At 40.9% G+C, this 22,352-nt stretch overlaps 1 protein-coding gene across 1 annotated transcript in view; it reads left to right on the forward strand.

The window, feature by feature from the left end:
* The first annotated feature begins 2,140 nt into the window (after positions 1 to 2,140).
* LOC137170410 (ephrin-A5b-like) overlaps positions 2,141 to 22,352 on the forward strand; it is a 76,800-nt gene continuing 56,588 nt past the window's right edge. The window contains exon 1 of the mRNA XM_067573773.1: positions 2,141 to 3,108. Coding sequence (XP_067429874.1) covers positions 2,984 to 3,108 — 125 coding nt within the window. The 5' untranslated portion in view covers positions 2,141 to 2,983. The remainder of the gene's footprint in view (positions 3,109 to 22,352) is intronic.

Genomic DNA, 22,352 nt, shown 5'->3' on the forward strand with positions numbered 1-22,352 from the left:
CTGTAAACAAAGCCCACAGGAAGATGATCACGGTGCCGTCGGGTTTGGGTTCAGCTTGCTCATCAGTGATTTGAGGATTCATGATGTACAGCAGGTGCATGTCACAGTCATTTTACCCCTGGTGTAGGTGGGTTCAGGTGCTTCTGGGGTAATGTTATGCTTCTCAGAGGATGGATTTTCCTGCTAACAGTGTGCTTGGTTTGTTGGGGCTTTAAGATGCAACTGGAGCTTCTGGAGAAAAAAAAAACACATATACACTGAGATAGCGTGAACATTTTTACTACAAAAGTAGTATTGTTGGTTACAAACCTACTACAGTTATCTTGCTCTGAGGCAACAGTGTAAACCACTGTACTGCTCAGTCACAGGCAATAAAGCATTTGATATATGAAGCATCTGATGTGATATCTAGCCAATGCCCTCTCTATTTCATTTCATTTTGCAGGTGCTCGCCCCTGAATAAAAAATCTCATCATGTGAAGAAGTATTTCTACTCAGCATTTAACTGTTGCTTCTATAGAAGCTATTTCATTTTGTCCTCTGAGTAAACCCAATAGTTTTGAAATGAGTGCACACACTGTGTGTGGCACACTGTGGCTAAACAGATGGAGAGGAACTCTGAACCCGGCGAGATGAAGGGCAACAGGCCTGTTCAGGTGGAATAAATCAGGCTGTTTGTGAACAGAAGCCACAGTTTAACTGTTCAGTGTCTCAGTAATGTTTAACAATCCTCCTGTTGAGCCCAGCAGTCCTCAGATGAGCTGCCTCAGTGGTACTGTTGTTATGATGAGGATTAGCTCAACTAGCAGGCTGAACTCTGTCTGTCTCTGCACTGACTCACTAATGGACAATCTCTAAACAACACCTGGCGATGTTTATGCAGCCTAAGTACTTTATATTTCATAACATTATTCCATCCAGCAGAGAAATGGTTAAAAATGATCTTCTTCAGTGAGCAGAGTATTGAATTCCTGAAAGAGGCAGACGACTCATGATGGTTTTCCCATGGCCACCACTACGTGGCGCACTGGGCCGTGAACCCAAACCACAGTGCAGCACACTGGGGATGCACAGCTATGAAACCTGTAACAGGCAAAGTTTTATAATGTCCGTGAGACAAATGTGTAGCCAGTAAAAGAAAGAAACCAGTTTTGCTTTTGTACTGACGATAAAATGTGTGGCTGTTGGGCCATTTAGAGCAGAACGGAAATGTTTTCCCCATAACAAGTAGAAACTCTGCCAGCAGATACACTTGAGATACAAAACAATGTTACCAGTTAAAGGACTGTTTTGAAACCAGTTGCTGTTTGTTTTGAAGCAGGACAGAAAACTGAGAGGACACTGCATTTGCTGACAAGATCATTAATGAGAATAATTAAAAAATTGAGTTGATTTGCATTAAAAACGGCTTAAATTCGGTTATGGCATATTTAAATAATAGCGACTTTATATGCATTTTATGAGGACAAATAAAAAAGTGAAACAGAGTGAAATCATAACTACTTGTAGTACAAAGTGAAGTGAAAATAAAGTTCAGCCAGTGAAAGGAGCTTGTTGTGCAGTATGTTTAAGATATGATCTCGGATATGTCTGCTGGCCTGGGAAGCACAGATACCCCCTAAGAGGAGGGATGTTGTTTTTGTAAGCGAAACGGCCGTCATTCAAAATCCAAGCCAATGAGACTGTGCGCGCCCGCGAAACTGTACGCTGCAAGAAATATCCGCAATAACAAACAATGCTGCAGGCGGCTGCACTCACAATCCCGTATGAGAAACCTGATGACTGCCTGCCTGTGTGGTGAACAAATGTATTGTTTTTATGCACACATCGGTGAGATTTTATTGTCTTTTTCAAAGCGGACTGATCTGATCTGAGAAGAATTTCTGCAACCTGTGAAAACAAGGTGCGTCTCAAAGTGGAAACAAAGCGGAAGTGATTATTGTTTTTTAGCATTTTACTTCAGAAAACGAGCTCCAGGAGATTCAACAGTCTCTGTGGCTGGACGCCTGGACCGCCAAGACGGACATTTTTTGCAGTGTGCTCCGGCTGGCACAGTAGGAGGGAGGAAGGGAGAGAGAGGGAGAGAGAGAGAATAGGATTGGGGAGGGGGGGGGGAGTGGAGGGGTTGGAGGAGGGGGGTTGGTCCGGGAGAGCATGGCCGCAGGAGCCAGAGCGCTGACTTGTATTGGTTCATCCAGATTGATAACACAGCTTCTCGCGCTCTCTCGGTTGTGTGGCGGAGCCGCTCGTCAGGGGACATTTAACCCGGAGATTGTGCGTTTGCGCGAGGCTGAGTGCTTCGATTTTCTGCGTGCATTGCTGGAGCTGCTTGGAAATCTGCGTGTTCAGTCGGAGCTGAAGCTGCTGGTTTGAGTCTTCTTCCTCTTCTTCTTTTTGGCTTCTTGGTGACTCAAACCGAACAGGAGGAGAGACCCCGAGCTGAGAGGACAGCGGAGATAAAGCGACTCTACAAAGACTGTATCTCTACTCTCTTGATCTCTGCTTTGAGGAACATTTAGTCTCTGATTTTTATTTTTTCCTCTGCGTACGCAACGTTGCCATCTCTCTGGGAAATTCAGTGCGAGTTGGAGAAACTGTTCGCTGCGCTGCGCGGAGTTGAGTCGTGGCTCAGGCGTACATATTGTGGATTTTCACTGTCCGTTACTACTTGAAGTAGATCTGGTTCTCATTCAAGCGAGTGAAGAGTGAGCTTTCGGCGCAGATTAAACGATCTGACTTAAAACGCGGACTGAACAGAAACCTCTCGTTTAAAGAAAGAAAGAAAGTCCAGCTTTAATTTTGTTAGAAACACCGAAGAGAGAGCTGCATCTGTGAGGAGATAAAAAAAAAAAAAAAGAGTGGACTCTCAGAGTTCCTCATCCCTTCTCATCACAAGATTTCACCAACACATCCATCTAAATCTTTAAACTCGAACCAGGAGGGACTGTAATCAATTTGGCCTCATCGGAGTTCCAGAGCAAATATGCCGCAGGTGGAAATGATCATCTTCCTCATCCTCATCATTGGGGTGTGTGTGTACGGCCAGGACCCGGCTTCCAAGGTGGTGTCCGACCGCTACGCCGTCTACTGGAACCGGACCAACCCCAAGTAAGTATCCCGCCCGCCCGCTCTCCTGCAGGGACACACCGGCATACAGGGCTGTCTCCGCCCGCATGAGGCGGCGGACTTCACCCTTGATGTTGCCCGGTTGAAGCTGCGCTCTAACCGGTGTGCAGCAGTTTCTGTTCCCTGCTCTAACCAGGTGTGCAGCAGTTTCTGTTCCCTTTGTTATCCAATCTGTACACTCTTAGCTCCATTTAAAGCATTACAAGTGCTAAAAGTCAAAACCACCATTATGAACGCTTCTCCGTCTAACACAAGCCTGATAAATTGAGTGTTGTCAGGCTCACTCTTCACTACAACCTTTTATTTGTTGACCTCACTGATGGATTGTTGTGATGATTACAGTTTAATAATCCGCCATATCTGAATCATCTTTGCAATCAACTGTACGAACTGAGCAGCATAAATCATACTTGACACTGGAACAACAAGGCATTTTCACACAGGCTGTCCGCTATTACGCACCATTACGCGCCATTACGCATTAGTGTTTGCTCCACATTCAGGTCGAAAATGAAATACACGAGCTGTGTTACACGCGCTGCGAGAAATACATTCGGCTGAGCTGAGTCTGCTGCGTTGAAATAATGCTGAGTCGCCTCCACTCTGTTGCCATCGTGGAGAATTGACACAATCGTTTTTGTGCCAAATGGCGACTCATCCAATGAGACATTGGAAGTTTGTTTCCCTAGAGAGAGTTTGTGTGGTTTATTATTTATTTGAGTGTCCCAACGACTCACTGTTTTGCTCATTTAGTGCTGATAAAGTGTATTTTGTTGTGTTGGGTGACTAAAAACCTGCAGTTAAAAACTTTAGGTTGCTTCCTGGTTCTAATTATCAGATGTTTGCCCCTTAAAAATATTGCAGTAGGAGCCCAGATTCTTCTACCTGAGATACTAAAGTGACATTTCAGCATCTTCACTCCCTCCTGTGTATATGTTGGGGCACCTCCCCTGGTGACTCAGTGCTTCACTCTTGGCTCTTGAGCGCATAGTGATATAATGAGTGTGTGTCACTTTGTTTCAGTTAAACAGGAATCCACTTTAATTTTGTCAGGTATTAGCAGGCCACAGTTTCAGCCCACACAACAAGGCTGCTGCTGTGCGTCTTTGTGACTAGTGTGACCCTGAGGCAAAGCATGTGCAGAGATTGCTACATCAGAGTCGAACTGACAGGATGTTAATGATACAAATGCAAATGCCGTGGTGACATCAAAGGCGGCCACTAACATGCAGATATCTGAGTCTGATAACAGCTTTCTGTCCCACTCACGGGCTGCAGGTTTTTGTGTTTTTCTTTCTTGGCCTTCAATCAGTGCCCAGTTCCCAAGTCTGGTTTCTTGGTTGCCATGCTTCCCCCGTCCAAGTGTCCCCTCCACCCCTTCTGCCTCCCTCCCGGCCCACGCTGGGGCAGACAATGACGGGGTACACAGGGGTATTTCAGCAGCGGCCAAGGCACAGCGTGGTGCTGGGTCTTGTGAGAGATCCACACATGCTGAGGTCACACACTTTGTAGTAACCAGGCGAGCTGCGGGTTAAGCAGCACAGAGGGGACCGTTGTCAGGGTCAAAACCGGGGCAGTACCGCTGGCCATGGGGCCCGGTGACGGCCCACGGCTCGGCACCCCGCCTGGGCTTTGTCTCGGCAGAATGGAGGCTAAATAAATGAGTAACTCTAAATGACTGTCTCCTTTTCTCATTCATGACTTTAATCTAAACCTGACCCTGGCTGTATAATGTAAGGGGGGCTGTGCTTAAAGCTGGGGGCCCCCTGACCCGCAGCAGAACCTAACAGTATTCCATACAAGCTTGCGGGCCCCGGATCCCTGCTGTTTAATGTAACCATACTCAGTATTGGAGCCCTGGGAACCTGCTGCGGTACAGTCCCAACTTCCAGATGAGCTTTCTTACCCCCCTCTTCTGCTCTCTCTGCTGCATATTTGACCAAAGTGGGAAAAAATGGCATCCGGAGCAGCAGTCCATACTCAGCCATTCATGAAATCCCCTACAGGAGCTCTGGAATTGAAAGGGGAAGTGAGTTGTGAAAAATGGAAATGCGATGACATTTTCATATGTTTCTGTTGTTTCAAAGGGGCTGCGAAGAGCCTTTTTGTAATTTAGATAAACGTACGTCCATATTTGCTATGCTTTCATCTGAGGGAAACATCTTTCTGCTCTGATGCTCGCTGCTGATAAGGCTCAGACGAGCAGGACTCAGGAGCGTTGGAGGAGGGATTTCATCCTCAGGACAGCCCTGAGGATGGTTCAGCCTCGCCTGGAGTTTGAAAAGCTTCCATAGTGAAAGCGAGTAGCTGTGCTCGTATAAGCTACTTAATGAAATTAAATGAAACTCCAGTATCGGGGAGCCTTGTCAGAAAGAAACTGCTGAGGCACAGTTGATGTGATGACTCGTGGTTGTTTTCGATGCCAGATACCCTCAAAAGTACCCAAAAGGCTGCAAATAATTGTGCTATTTTGTTATTTCTCAGTCAAGCATAATTTCCTCAGTGAAGAGGCTGCAGTAAAATCTTGCACATTGTTCGGTCAGAGTCAGTCCATTAGTCAGGGACACATAACATTGCTGTTAAGGTTTGAAAAGGCTGGGAATGGTCCTTACTTGGGTATAATCATGAAAAAATGTAGGAATTTTACAAAAATTTGTTAAGAGAATGTGGCAAAGCACTGTTTTCACATGTTTCTGTGGTATACGAACAATGAAGACTAATGCGCAGTTGCCGTGGTATAATTCCCCACATTTACAAGGCATTGTTAGCAGAATACAGACGCAAGTACTTGGTTCCACAAGGCATAAGGCATACTTATTGTTTTTTTATAAATTGTAACTAATGGTTTAATTAATATTAATAAATGATTTGTTCATGTTTATAGATCAGTAATAAGCTATATAACAACTTTTGGGTTACCAGGTTGTGTAAAGGTAGACTCATCCAATGGCTGCAGAATATCTGAACCAAAACCCACTAAACTACTTGATGGTTTATGGTAGTGAAAGAAGCCTTTATTAATGACTCATTAACATTTACAATTACACACCTTATGGCTTATTAGAAAGTCAGACACACATGACCAAAAACTAAAAAATGTAGCAATGTAACAGATAATTCAGTTCGTAGTACAAACGTACTTGTATACGAATAGTAAAAGTATTAAGTTGACAAGTTCTAACTAAAAGTCAATAAATAACATATGATAAATGCTTATGGTAACATTAGCTACTTGCTAATTATCTAGAAGTAATTTACAAAGCATTAATAATTAACTTATTAATCATTATTTATAATTAATTATGACATATAAACCATTATAAAGTATAAATGCTGTTGTATATGTTGAAAAGTTGTCAATAACTGGATTTTGGTACAGTTACTATGAGTAAGATTAAAACACACACAGTCATTAATAGCCTATTCATGATCTATAAAGTATTAATAAATGATTTATTAACATCATTAAAGCCATCTGCTATAATTTATAAACTCTTTATTAAGTCTGCTTTAACAGATTAGATAGGAAGATTAAAATAATCCAAGAACTGTTTTTACTGTGTGATCTATAAAGCATTATTAGGGCACGTATTAACCATCAGTAAAGTCATTAGTTGTAATCTTTAAATCTATATTAAGTATACGTCATTAGAAAGTGACACCAAGACAGATATATCCCAATCACAGCAAGGGATCAAAACCCTGAAAATAAAAAGTGCAGCGTTTCGTAGTGGAAAAGCTCATGTAAGAAAAATGAGCCACAGATGTTCATTGCCAGCTTTGCCGTCTGTTTCAGTAACCAAATGATGGAATAAAATGTGTGAGTGGGGTATTTACTGCTTCTCTGACAAGGAGCTATTAGTGAATTCCCTGCTCACCAGCTATTTAGCTGCTTCATTAAAACACACCCGGGTCCATATGGTCCGCATGCAGGCGTTGCCGTGGCCCAAGGTGTTTATTTGTTGCTGATAGGTGGGATCAACGGAGAATCAGGGCTGAGTTCCGTCCCTAATCTCCCAAGCTGTTTGTGTCTCAGACGCCATGGAAACTGATACCCCTCGTCATCAAAGAACCTTATTGGGTGGGACTAACGACCTGACAGCTGGGGAGAGAGGGATTCCAACATTCTGCGAGAGCACTGTCACCCCAGGGGTTTCCCTTAATCCCTGATAATGCCCATCCAAAGCTTTCCACAGCAGATGCAACATATTTCTCCATAACACAATCAAAGAATCTTTTCAGTGGCCTGTTTCCATGTTTGATACAAATGTTGTTATTGATTTAAGAGGCCTCTCTGATGATCCATGTCGTCTTCTCCCTCTCCGTTTTCTGTGCATACTTGATCATTTTGTGTGGAGTGAAAGCCTCAGATGATAGGAAACTACTCTACTTGACACTTGTGCATATTTCTTCTGATAGCAGTATGACCTCCGCTATTTGCTTTCCTTACGCTGCCCTCTTTTTAATCTCCACTTAAAGAAACAATGCTCCATTTTTCACTTGGTGGCGAGCTGATGTTGTGATAGTTTCCCAATGGCATTGTGAGTTGCCCCGTTTGCATTGTTCTTAGTGTTTACCCTCGCTTTCCCCTCTCAGCATTTTCCCGGCTCCCTGCCGCTCGGTTCCGCTTGGATTAAAAACGGACACAAAAAGGCAACCACGTCCAAATATTGACTGGGTCTCAGGACCGCAGCCCTCTCCCAGCGCAGGCCAGACCGCCTGAAAGGCCGCTATTGTTCCGCTCGTACTCAGCGGCCCATAGCCGGCTTTTAGCTATGCAGAGAGACAGACAGAGAGAAGGAGTAGAGGGGTGGTGGTTGAGAGTGTGCATATGTTATCTGAGGTGGGGCAGGGGAATTATAACGGGAGGGACTACACATAGTCACTGGGGGTGAGAGAAACTTCCGTGGAAGAGGCCAGAGGCTACGACGGGGGGGAAGAGTGTCCAGGTCGCCGAGTCCCAGGGTGGGGTCAGAACCAGTGTTTCCACCCTGAGGAAGTGTCAATCTCAAAAGGCATCAAAGGGAGCTGACTGAATGTGATTTCCTGCCCAGGAGGGTGCAGAAAGTATCAATAAACTGTAGATGAGAGGTTTCTTATCTGTGGTTTACCTTCTATTTTATTACAAAGTGCAGGAGCATTAAGCCTCCTCGCAGCACTTCAGGCTTTCAGTGCATGAAATGAAAGAGCATCGCATCTCTGATAGGAAATCTGCCATATTCAATTTCTTGTATCGTGTCAATTTCCTACCACTCACTGGTACTTTAATCAGTTGTACCTTACAGAATGTACTTTAAAAGACTGAACCTTCAAGTCAATTAAGCTGTGAGTTTCATATACTGAGCCCTTCTGCAGAAGGGGGAACAGTCGCCCTGTGGAGTCGCCCGTCATTCCTCATGCTCTCTACGACCCTGCCTGCAGAGAGGAGCTGCCCCAGCACTCTCTTTACGCTCTGACTAATAAGGCGAGGCCCTCAGGCTGCCGGCGCTTGATTGACAGGAGCTAGTGACAAGAGGTTACTAATAAGTGTGGCAGGATTATTGGTTTATAGCAATATTTCTCTCAAGTTCTGGCACAGCACATTCAACGTGGGTACAAAGAGTTGGTGCATTTTCTTTCTTTTTGTTTTGTTTTTCATCACTATAAAACATTTCCCCTCATTTTATTAGAAATATATCTACCAGTGTGGCACAATTACTTCAACCAGATCCTAAAAGAAGTCAATTCGTTGCAAGAATTTTGCGGAATTGAGTGTCAGTATGTTGAAAAAAGAAAGAATAAGGCACATGGCAGCACTAGAGTCCATAAAAATGACTCCTGAACAAGGAAATTTAGTTTAAAATAAGTGAAAAAAATTAATTTAATTTGTAATTGAAATCATTTCAGCCAGTTTCTGATTCAAATCGAGCTGTTTCAAGAATGTTCTAGTCTCAGTAAGTTGAAAGAAGAAAGAAGAGAACATCAGCAGTGTGATTATTTCAACACTATTTCCACCACTGAGTCATTATTTTGATAGAAGGTATAATAGAATGAGGGAAACTGACATGAATCTAGAAAAAACAGGAAGTAGAAACAGGATGAAATAGTTTTTCTTCACCAGCAGGTTTTTTCACTTGTTTAAGAAGATAAGACTTTTATGACTCATCAGTTGACAAAAATGACCTGATAACATTCCTTCTGTGTCCAGATCAGATAGCGTGTGAGTTTGGCTTCTTCTGTTTGATATGCGCGACAGTCAATGGATTAGCGGGGGGGGGGGGGGGGGGGACTCTTCGGGCCTAATCTCGCAGTCTCACTCCGCTGCACAGAGGTTCACTTTTCTGCCGTTTTAATCTTAGTGGGGCTTTTTTTTGTGTATGCTGTTTAAATGTGAGTGGTGAAATGGCATCCCCTGTGTCTTTGTAGGCACCGGTGAGGGTATTAGCAAAGAGGCTCTAAGGGGCTTAAGAGGTCAGCCCTCCCTTTGTGCGAAGACACAAAACACTTCCTGTGGGACCCTTCACCCCTCTCTGTTCTTCCCTCAGAAAGCCAAGCCCTGCCTGACCATTCACATTAATCAGCCTTAGCTCCTAATGACTGCAGTAAAGCTTCTAAAAACTGCTTCCAAAAAGGTCCAAAAAGAGCCACTAAGCTGCTAACAGACTGAGCAGTGCTGCTGCTGCTGCTGCTGCTGCTGTTTGCAGGGCATCACACAGTATCAAAGATGGCAGGGTGGATGCTTGGTCATCCTCGCCTCCCTTTATATTCTCCTCAACACCAGAAACGAATGAAACATGAGTTTAGATTGTTTGTCAAGACCTGAAACAGAGTCAAAGAAAAAGAAAATGTGTCAGCTGCAAAGGATGTTCGTTCTTATGTGCCTTTCTATAAAAAAAGTGTTTTTCTGTGCAAGACTACACTGTAAAAATCTCTATCTAGTAAGAAAGTTTTGTGTATTACTGATTTTTTTCTTGATTCCTGTGCGACAGCCGGCCTCATTTATTGAGTTTTGTTTGAAGATTCACTTCTAGAAAACTGGTTTGTTTCAGAAACAGGTTGAAATAACATTTAAGGAGTCAATAATAGAATAAAATGACTTGATAACAGGGAGGTTTTTTTGCAGTGTGACTCCACTAGTGAAGGTGGAGAAAATGTGTGGGATGAGTTGTTTTAATAGGATTGAAAACAGGGAGAGAGCAGAATCAGAAGTATCAGCAGTGATTTATCTCATATGTTTGGATTATTTAGAGGTGAATAACTCTGTTTTAGAGATTACCCAGCTTTATTTTGGACTAAAAACTGTCAGCTCAGAGCCTTTTGGTTTTGACTTGTTAGCTGCGATGTCAGTAGTTTAATACCTGAAGTGGATATCCTGACACGGACGGCTTCGCTGTCTCCTCTGGTTTAAGACAAATGGAAGTAATGAAATAAGAAAATTGGCACGAAACTGGATTCATATCGTATATGCGATTACAGCTGTAATGTAAATTGGCTTGAACTATATATGCTTGATAAAAAGCAAATGTGATCATTTTGACAGCTGGGCCAAACCTCCCAGTAAATGTTTCTGGAAATATATTTGGGTCAGTGCGGCTTTGGAGGGAGGCCTGAAACAAAAACTATGTGTACCTCCTCATCAGGCTGATATTTCTTGATTTTAAATGGCTGCTGACTTTCAAGCTTTTGTGTATTTTGGAAGAAATTAGACAAAGCTGATACCTGAGTGTGTTACTTTTCCAGTCAAGACTTTTGTGAATCATTGTGTGATTCACGGAGTGTTGAGACTCTCTGCAGTGACTGAACAGCACGTCTGACAGCCAGTTTTTCTTTTAGCCGCAAAGACAAACCAAAACATCTCTTGATGAAGCGAAATATGCTATTGTGGGAGACACCAGTTCCGCCTAATTGCTTTTGTTTCTCAAGTTCAAATATCTTTTGCAATCATTTTGGTATGAGGGTTTATCTGATGGTGGTTTGGAGCTGACCACAACACAGAAGAAGTTTTTCGCTTATTTGCCATTTTCAGACTCCCGTAGTGAAAAATATTAAAAGGACAAAATGTGATTTATCTGCGTGTGAAAAACAGTTGTTGTTTCATGAACTTGGTCTGACTTTGCGGGACCTTTCGTGTGGCTATCTGGTCCATTGAGACTCAAAGTGTTTCCTCCTGTTGGATTTCAGCACACTTGCAGCTTTGGGACCCATGAAATATTTAAAAAGCTGTTTGTGATCTCACGATAGAGCCCGGACAAACCTTCACACGCAACCAGGAGAAATCCAGGTCAGGACCGCCATGACTTTAATAGAGGGGTCGACATTATGTCGGCTTTTCTTTCTTTTTTTTTTTTTTTTTTTTTTCACAAATCCTTTCCTGGCCTGTGTTTCTTTGGTGATGAATGACTGCGATTAAATTGTTTTTGGTATTTTATCATAGCGCAACACGAGCACGAGGGTCATTAATTGAAATCTCAGACTGCCAAAATCTGTACACTTTCCATAGACATGGCTGACTTCTCCTCTTCGCCCTTTCTCTGTGGTGTGTGGCGGAGCGGGGAGCACAAGCAGCCATTTTCCAAATTCGACTCCATTTTGTTTCAAGGAATAAAAGTAGGTTACGAATCCTGGGAAATCACTTGAGCAGTTTCTGATCTTTTCTGATCTGATAGTCAACTACTTAAAAAGACCACTCCTTTGTATGAAGTCATTTGTGTGTAATTGACTCCTTAAAGTGTGTTTTTTCTGAAACAACTGGAAGTAAAATTCTGTTATCAGTTCAGATCAGAATATTTCAAGTATTTTCTTCTATCATGTCTTTCTTGAGTTTAGTGCAGTGACCTGCTTTGTTCCTTATTGTTTTAAGATAGACAACAGGCACATTTCTATTGTTTTCTGATGAAAATAAGTTGAAATATTGTTTTTTTTCGCCGGCAGATTTTTCACTTGTTTGAAGAAAATCAGGTTTTTACCACTCAGTATTGCAGACAATTATTTGATTTTTTTATTGCTGAAGATTATGATGATCATCCTACATTTGTGGCTAATTAAATCTAGCTTATTATTATTATAGGAAACTTCAGATTTCATCAACTAGTCTTTTCCTTGGCTGGTAGATCAAAGACTGCAACAAGGGACAAGCAAGGAGCAGCACTGCAAAAAATACTCTTCTACAAAAAAGCGAAATATTCTGTTATCTACAGAAATGTCAAACAAAACGTCTGCGAGTTATGAAGATAAAATGACTTCAAAAGATTCTCTGAAACTATCATGAAAATCAGGCCACTACACTGTCTATAATATCTTAAAACCATCTGACCTTAAAAGAAGTCAAAAAGATTTGATAAAAGCAATAAAACTTCAGAAATTCAAGAAAATCATTTTTTTTTTTTACACAAAATTGTTTTGTATTTCAGCTCCATTCAGAAGTTATTTATGTAACTGCACTGTGTTTTTCATTTAGTCTAGTTTCAAGGTCTGATTCTTGAAACTAGTAAAGCCATGTAGTTCTCTCTTAACAGATGTTGGAGATATGAGGGCGACGACTAGGCAATCCATTTTTCAGACTTGTTTTTTTATGAGCTCCAGCTGCAAATCAAAAACAGGTGCCTTGAATCAAGTTTAATAATCTAATGCAAATGTTTCTTGACAAGATTATTTATTTTAGAAAAGTAAAGAGATTTAATCGTCCTGAAATCAGATCTTATGACTTTGTTGCAGTGAGGTCTGTCTGTCAGTCTGATTGACCTACTAACATGATGATTGTAGCTGTTGATGTTTGTTTTTGGTGTGTGCCATCACTGCTGCCCTATACAGGCTGGTACCTTGGCGCTCATATCACTGGTCGCAGCAGCAGCACGGTGGGAACACGCAGGCAGACGCTGCGAGCGCTCGTGCTGATGATCTCCTTTTATGTCTTGGCTCCATCAGGGCCCGGAGTTATTCTAGTGCATAATTGATGGAGGAGTTAGAATAGCAGAAGTAATGCGATGAGAGGGTGCAGCCAAGCGGAGCGAGGGATCGCGTGCGTGGGGCTGCAAACATTGCAGGGGACGAGAGGAGGGCATCTGGCGTAACAGGTCCCAGCGCTGAGTCGACACAGAATATGTCACCACCGCAGCCAATCGCGGCGCCCCTCTTCCCCACCAATCAGATGTCTCCGCTTGAGCGGAGTACTACGCTCTCATGAATCAGACGAGAGACTAGTGCTTCTCAGAGCTCTTGTCGGCTTATATTCCTTCTTATTTGTGGCATTAAAGCTTCAGGTTGAAACTTAAGTATAATTGAGATAATTAGCATTTTAGTGTAGATTGCACTTGGACTAGAAAGGAATGTTATAAATGACCTTGGGGTATTTTTGGCCACAGAAAGCTTTCTTTGTCCCTTTAGTGAATTCTGGGGATGTATTTGCGGTATCAGCAGTGGCAGGGTGGATATCACACCTAGACCAACCCCTACAAAGAGAAACTAATGGTCCAACAAGCCTGTATTGTCTGTTTAACAAAAGAGACAAGGTTACAGATAACCTGTCCCGTCCTGCTTCAAAGAGACTGATGAACTCTGAGGGAACAAATAAAAACCAGGAGAGGAGACGGGTTTCACACTGTGCCCCAAAGTTTCTAGAGTTTTAAGTTCTTTTTCTTTAAGAGAAGAATATGTTTAAAAATAATAATGACAGGAAAAATGACACCAGAAAAATATTGAATAATTGCAAAACATTGTATGTATGTGAACTATATTTCCTGAGAAAGAGAAGATAAGTTAAACGTATTATAACCATTTTAAAAGAATCAAAAAAAGGTCTTTAGTTAGTACTTAATGTGTATATTTATGATTTAATGCACCAAATAAATTACAGTAACTCTCTTTACTCTGGTACTGAATTTATCACTTTTCGATAAGAACTTATGGCACAGAGCACTGCAAAAAACAAACAAAAACCTTAACCAGTCATTTAATCTCATGTTGTTCTCATGTTGTTCTCATGAACCTTCAAAATCCTAAAAAACAAGAGGAAAATCTTCTCGTAGTGGTGAGATCATTTGGAATTTTCCAGAAATAAGAGTCACTATTTTGGAAAAGGACAGAATTAAGTCAAGAAAGGTTAAAAAAAATTACTTTTCAATCTAGAAAATGTGTAAAACATGTTCATTCGTGATGGAAGGTAAATAATTTCACTTCATTAAGAAAAATGTTCCACTTGATTTTAAGAAAATGTATTTCGGAATATTGAGTTTTTGCAGTGTAATCACCTCACTTCCAAAATAAAGTGTTGAAAAAAATCTAAAAAACTTATAGAACTTGTTTACTTTATTTTATCTGCTATTATTCAGGCCATGTGAGTTTTTAATACAGTATTTGCTGTGTACCAATTACTTTATATTTTGTGTATTAAAGTGCAGAATGCGCATTGGACACAGCTAATGGGAATTTACTATAATTTCACGGACAGAGACAGTGTTCTTGTAATTATCCAGCAGCCAGCGTAATGCAAACAGTAAGTTGTGCAGAGTTTTGTGTGTGGCTCCGCAGACAGTAGCTGGTGTCTGAAGTCGGCTCTGAAACACAGACCTGTCCAGCAGAGCACTTAGAGGCCACTGGACCGGGACTGTGCCTATTAAGATCATAAAATCCCGCTCATAAAGATGTTTTATTTGTTTCCTGAGTGTGCCGGCTGCTTAGGTTTCCATCAGAAGTCTTTATGGCTCAGTGCTCATATTTCTGTCTCTGGATGCAGGTGGCTATTAAGTTTTAGTGGACTTTTGTAAGTAGCAAAAGCCTGGTCACCAAAAGTTCACTAATTATTTTTTTCTTCTTCTTAATGGGTGTTTTTTTCTTTTTTTTCCTCTCTTAAACTGAGGCATTTTCATGAATATCTGTTACGTAGTGTGATCTTATGGCAGGGAAAAAATTCCATTGTAAATAGAAATAACTTCAATTTACAGCGAATTATTTGTATCAGCGATGTTAGTAAATATAAAACTTATGTTTTTATCAGTATAGTCAAATCATCTTTATCTGCATCTAAATACATATTATTTTATTTTTCGTATGTCACGCCTTATACACAATGTTTAAAAATACAGTTTTATTCACAGTGACTTAGACATTTTTAAAATGCTAATTATTTAAAATTTATCTGAAGTAGAATTTCTTGAAAACTAATTGTTAATTTTAGCATAAAAGTTAGAATTTAAGTTTTATTTGAAATAAAGATACACCACACCCAAATTCATAGTTTGTATTTTTTTAAAAATATGTAATACAGTATAATAATATTGATATATTATTTCTATGTGTTTATCCATAGTATGTGCAAATATGCATTTGCATTAATATATAATATTATTATTGTTTTCTACAACTTTTTTACAGCGTCATATGACTTTAAAGTTACACTTTGTAAACCGAAAATGAATAAAATCTTGTATATTGTCTTAAAATGTGCAGAATTAATTAATCAAACTGCATTTTCACAGTAAGAAAAATATTTCAAAATAAAAAATCAGAAAAGTAAATTTATTGATTTTACATTCGTTGTAATTTTATATATTTTTAAAAATGTCCAGTAACATTTTTTTGCCTCGATGTAGCCATAGTTATGAAATTTAATCTTATATTGTGTCTTATGACTGGTGTTTCACCTAAATTACTGGTAAAAAATAATCTTCTCAAAGGCGAGCTGGCATTTGCAGGGTTGAACCTCGCTTTGATGCAGCCATGTGTCGTTGGCGCGGGGTTCCACTTCTGTCAGTTTCACTTATTTGAGTCTGTCTGATTATAGGCTGGAATAAAAGCGAAGAATTGATCGAAGAAGAAGAAAAAAAAAAAGGCCTGATGTGTGGATGTTGAAGTCCTGTGACTGCTCCTCTGGGTCACATGGTTCTTCCAGAAGTAGTGCTGGTGAGGTCTAGACACGCGATACACAGGGGGGTTAGAGAAACACGCCGGCTAAGACGTCATACACATTTACCATCCACCAAGCCACTCCTGTATGGAGGCAGGCCCGTTCTAAATTTTGCCCAGCAACCCAGCAGTGTAGTGGGAGATGTGGCGCTATGGTGCAGCACCACAGTTTGACACAGTTTTGACCATTTCTGATCAGAAACCACATTTTTTTGTGATTATTTCAAAGTACAGGCAAGAGATTTAAGACTCTGTGCGAGCATAAAGTTTGTTTTGAAATAATTAAAGTAGTTTTAATTAATATTCTCATTCAATTAAATAGTTTGAAGAGCAACTTTTGACACTGAATCACCAGCTGAGAGGTCTTTCCTACATCTGGTGATATCATATCTTTGTCATTTGGAGCCCAAAATGTTCAAAAATTAGGTTACAAATCCTCCACACTACAGTGAAAATGGATAAATATGCAAATTTGTTCCAAGCCCAAAAGAAAAAAAAAAACAGGGGTGTGTCTTCTCAGAAAGTCACCAATCAGGGTTAACCCATAACCCTGCGGCAGCCAATGAGCCATGGAGCAGCTGTGCTTTCATTGGCCTGTTGAGCACAGATAACCAAAACTGTGCCAGATACACCAGGGTAGAAATAACCCAGAATTCCTGTCGCCTGAAGGGAGCAAAGCTCTTAATGCAGCATGTTGAATTCATGCTGCAGCTTTCTCGGGGATGTAAAATAAAATGCCAACAGCTATGTGAATAAATCACTATCTGTATGGTGTCCGTGCATCCTGGCAAGGACACACACACACACACACACACACACACACACACACACACACACACACTGTTGCAGTGTCCGCCACAGTATAAATGTTAGAAGGTTACACAGAGCTGAGTTTGCTTTCTGTCTTGCTGGCTCATTATCTCTCCCAGTGCTTCTCATTTCTCTCTCTGTCATAGTCATATGACTAGTACTATGACATGTCATGACATATCATGTCATAGTACCCTGCCATACCTGCCACATTTTTAAAAAAAAATGTATGATACTTTCCAAATTTGGTGTAGTGGCCCTAAATCTGTCATACAAAGTTTGCTGTTGGCAGACAAGAATTTCTTGACATAATGCAAATCACCCAAAGTTATTGAAGTGTACCAACAATTTGTTATTTGTGAAAATAGCTACGTTTGTAACCACAGAATCCCCAAATTTGTTGTAGTGTAACCAAATCGTATTTGTTATAATCCCTAAATTTGATGTAGGGTTACCAACATTTCTTGTCATAAATCTAAAATATGTTTTTGTGCTCACAACTCCCAAAATCTGATGTAGTGACCCTGACATTATTTATTCATGATAATACCAAAATTTGTTACGGTGAAAGAATCCAAACATGTTATATAGCAGCTCCAGGATTTATTATAATCACAAAATTTGTTATTAGGGCCCATTGCAATTTCTTGTTGTAATTATAAAATGTGCTAGAGTGTGTGCAAATCCCACAAATGTATTTGTGAGGGTTCGAAATTTTGTTATAGAGCTCCAAACATTTTGTGCAGGACCTCTAAAATGTATTAATTTTAATAAAATCAACATTTCTTATAGCAACACACACTCCCAGTTACTGTAGTCGACCAAAATGTATTTGTGACAATGCCGAAATTTGCTCTAGGGCCCCAAAAATGTGTTATTTGTATAAAACATAATTTTTTATAGCACCATAAAATTTCAAAATGTAATGGAGCGTCCTAAAATTTGTTGACGTAATCCAAAAAAAATGTTGTAGAGCCCCAATTTACAAATGCTATTATGCTATAGCATATATCCATATATCTCTTAATATTCTTATCTTCAATTTTTTAATTTATGACAAACAATTAACCCAGAAACAGCTTAGGTTTTCAGTTCATTCAAGGCCCCCCTGGTGGCTACGGAGCTCTAAACTCTCTCTAAGCTCGTCTCCTGCAGGCTCTGCTATCAGATATGAGAAGAGCGATTAAGGCTTCTCTGAAATCACTGCTTTGTTCTACCCCCCCCCCCCCCCAAAAAAAACCCCCATCTTCACCCCTGACCGCTCAACTGAGTCACTTCCTCCATGTGTTCAACATACAAGCGCTGGACGCTCGCTGTAGGTTGAGATCATTGTAAAGCCGCTTTTCTGTGCTTGTTTATGAATTTGAGCGTCTGATCAGTCTTATGATTGTGGTTGTTCCTCTTTTGAGAGAGTTGGTTTGGTTGGCTAATTGAAAACAGTTGACACACAAAAAGGTTGAGTGTATTGCAGCCCCTTTATCTTCCATGTGTTGGTTTTCATGCTGTGATCTCGTAAAGAAAGGGTTCAGGTGCAGCACAAATGAATGTCAAGACAGTGCACTGGTGACTTTAATTTGGTGGTGTGCTCTGTGGGCACAGACACACCTTTAATCTGCTGTAGAAAATGAGTCTGCAGACTTTGGGAAGACACACATGCACACAGACATGTTGTCCTAGGTCATTTTTGGAGACATTACATAGACTTACATTCATTTCCTGGAGACGTACCCTAACCCTAACCATAAACACTACTTGCCTAACCCTTACCCTAACCCTAACCTTAACCACTGACCCAAAAATCAGCTTTTTCCCATTTGGGGACATGGCTTTTGTCCCCAATTGGACAAGTCATCCCCAATTAACTGGTCTTGAGTCTGAAATTTGTCCCCAAAAGTAGCTTATGACACACACACACACACACACACTTGCACACACAGGCCATGCATGCCTGCACACAGAGGCAAACACACACAGATGCAGACGCAGACTTACGAGCAGGGTGTCGTATGTTTATCCTATAAGTCAGCTGTTTGATCATAATTTGTGATTAACCAGCCATGAGCGCTTTTGAATTAAGTGCAGCTTTTCATGTCAAAGTAACTGCAGCCTAATCTGTCTGGCCGTTCCCAAATGCTTTATAGCTGAGCAGAGCAGATGACACAGAGCAGGGTGGCTGGGTGGCGGCGCTGGTGTCTTAGAACTGGAATGTCGCAAGATTTAGTCCCAGTTGTGGTTTGAGCGCAATAAATTCCTGCCCCTCTGATTAAATCTAAGAGGTTGGAGAAAGGAAAAGTCTCAAATTATCCACTCATATTTAGAACATATAATAGTAGAGGTACTCCATAAACGTATATATTTGCAGTTTCAAGCTTTTAGTTTGCCTTAAAAGCTGTCCTTAAGAGCATGTAGAGGAACCAGCAGCTAATGAAACCAGGTGTGTCAGCTGATTGCCCAACTGAATCAGTGAGACTGATGATGTCATAGGACTAAACTGTGTGTAACAACTTCAGTTTTTAGAAGATGTTGAATCACTGTTCAGTGAAAGTAACCTTGCTTCTATAACTTTGACATACTGCAGCAGTCCAACACGAACTAAATACACTTACATACAGCTAACAGTATGTTAAAGAAAGCTGGTCAGTTTGCAATCAAAATAATGTCTTGTGTTGGCTTAAATCACTGCAGTCTGCACAGTTGAAATTGTCACTGTGCTTTGTTCACTGCCTCACAGTTTTCCATCAACAGCGGTTTCTGTGTTCTTCATGTCCTTCCTTTAGGTAGGGCTTGTTATTTTCAGGCTTTATTTTTTAAGAAAAATCTGGGGATTTATTGATGTTTACTTGTAATTTTAAAAATGGGGCCGGAAAATGGTGAAAATCAATCCCACAAAAATCCCACTGAACATTGGATTCCTACTGCATGAGGTATAATTGGAACTATGCTTGCTGCAAGAAGACCTAAGTTACTGAAAACTGTGGTAAACAGTGTCTTACTGTGGAAGAAGAAACAGAAGACATTTAGGTGTGTCAGGACACAATGAGATCTGAGGGGGAAAATGTGTCAAACTTGATCTGCTTCATTTAAAAATCTGTTATTATTTGGTGAAAATCTGACAAAATCACAATTTTTTGTGTGTTTTTTTTTTCTTTCCTAATTTCCCAAATGACTCACTTTGAGGCTAGACTTGCTTACATTTTGAGACTGTGCAGTGAGTCTGCTTCTATCCTGCAGTCAACCAGTGATTTGAAAGCTCCCCTGTCTGGTGGAGCGTCAGGTTACAGTGGATCCAGATACTGTATTTGCTGGTTGTTAAATTTTTACACAACTTTTATTTCATTCATACTACATTGCTGCCATAAGTTTGCAGCTTCAGCAACAGCTGCGGTGGTATCAGATCGTGCCTTCAACCAGACTCTGCACATGTATCTGCATATGTCTGGTAGCCTTGTCGTGCATGTTTCCCAGGCAGTCAGAGGTATATGTCTGAGAGGAAAATATAACAAAATAATTCCCTACAAAACCAATGTGTAACATTTACATTAAAATGCCTTAAAATGCATCAAACTCACCCTCCATAGCATGCCCTGGGCACGCCGTTCCCTCCCCACAAATGTTTCTCCTACTGCCCTTTTGTTCCGCTCCAGAATGGAGTTGACGCGTGTGAAACCGAACGTGATACCAGGGGCCCGAGAGTTCATTATTCACCGCTGTTCTCACGGGGCGAGTGAAAAATCACTCCTTTGTGCCTTGGAAGAAAGAGTCTTCCTCTGACCTCATGGTTGCGCAGTGTAATGTCAAAAGGCCCCAAGGTTTGTGTGGTGTAGCCACACCCACTCTGTTGTGGAGCCGCTGTGGAATCCAACCAGGGTCCCCTGTCCCTGAGAGAGAGAGAGAGAGAGAGCTGAGGAAAAAATACAGCCTCTTGTAAACAAATGTTTGGATCCCACATCATATACCACACTAATTGGACCTTGGCTGCTCAGAGGATCTTTTTTTTCCCCCTCCAAATCCAAATAGTGCATTTTCTGCATTCTCTGTACACTGTCCACTTCAGACCACACTCACTCTCCAATTAGGGCCGTCCTATTAATGGACGCGTTAAAGATTTCTTCCATGCCACAATCTCTCTCATGCAGGGCTGCACAGTATCACACTGAGTCTGAATTATAGGTTTCTTGACGTCAGCTCAGTCAGGGGCTCTCCTCTGCTCGTCACGTCTCTCAGAGAGTTGACCAACATCAAACACATTTCTGCGTTCATCAAAGCGGCTGTAGAACGTCGTTCCTGAAGTGCAGATCATGTACGGTGGTGGATCTGAGAAGGCGCTCTCAAAGCTTCAATCTGAACGCTAACAGATGACATAATGACCCAGATGAGCCTGCTGCCTTTCAGGTGTTAATTGAAGCCGTGTGTGGTATGTTTGTGTGTGTGTGTGTGTGTGTGTATCTGAGTGTGTATTTTTGCCATAGATTCACCCCTACACCCACACACACACACACACACACACACACACACACACACCCACACACACACACACAAGAAGTATGAAAGAAAGTCTTTTATTTTGTTTTTTAACTGGTTTCCTGTACAAATCCACTGAATGTGCTATATACAAGTATACTTTTGCTTTATTTTATTATTTTACTTCATTTTGTAATGTAGCTTAATCTGTCTTGTTTTGAAATGCTGATATTCTGGAAACAACAAGAGACTGGGATTTTTTTTTGCAGCAGCAGCAGCTACAAAATCCTTTTGGTACATTGTGTCTTGTAACAGCCTTACTCTGTCTGGTTTCAAGAAACTGACTTCATGAAACAACATCAAGATTTACGAGACTGAAGTTTTACTTGTTTTTAACAAAACAAGATTTTACGGTTGCGTGATAAGACAAAAATGACTGCCTCATCACCCCTTTGTCTTTCACTAGCTTGTCTTGAGATAGTCACACTCACTTCTAGAAAATTCTCTAAAAAAATTGCTTATTTTAACAAAACAGGACTTTGTAGGATTCAACAATTGACAAAAAATACTTCATAGGATTTTGGCAGCAGCTGTGAAAACCTTTTGATATGTTCCACAGCTGCCATGTTCTGGGATTGTGATTCAATTCCAAGTATTGAAACATCAACACATTTTGTTCACTTGTTTGAACGAGTCGAGACAACAAAAATGTGATGAGAAACATTATTTTTCTTTATTTTGTTTTTGTATTAAAATACTGTTTCTAGAAAACTCCTGTAGCAACAAGATTTTTCTTGGTTTTAACCTTACAAGACGTTTAGGGCTCATAATGTGGCTAAGTGGTTTGAAGAGATGGAAGTTTTTCTGCAACAGTTGCTAAATTCTTTGGATACACCCTCCCTCTGCATGCTGACAAATCCAGACCCAACCCGTATCACAGGCAGTAATGGAGTTTTCATAGCAAATCCTGGTAAGTCTGTGATATATGATAGTCTGCTTTAATCACTCATAATTATGACACGACTCGACCAAACCCGAGATCTCAAGAGGTTGATTTTGGAACTAGCTCCGATGTT

The sequence above is a fragment of the Thunnus thynnus genome, chromosome 19 (genome assembly GCF_963924715.1).
Source record: "Thunnus thynnus chromosome 19, fThuThy2.1, whole genome shotgun sequence".
Classification (NCBI taxonomy): domain Eukaryota; kingdom Metazoa; phylum Chordata; class Actinopteri; order Scombriformes; family Scombridae; genus Thunnus; species Thunnus thynnus.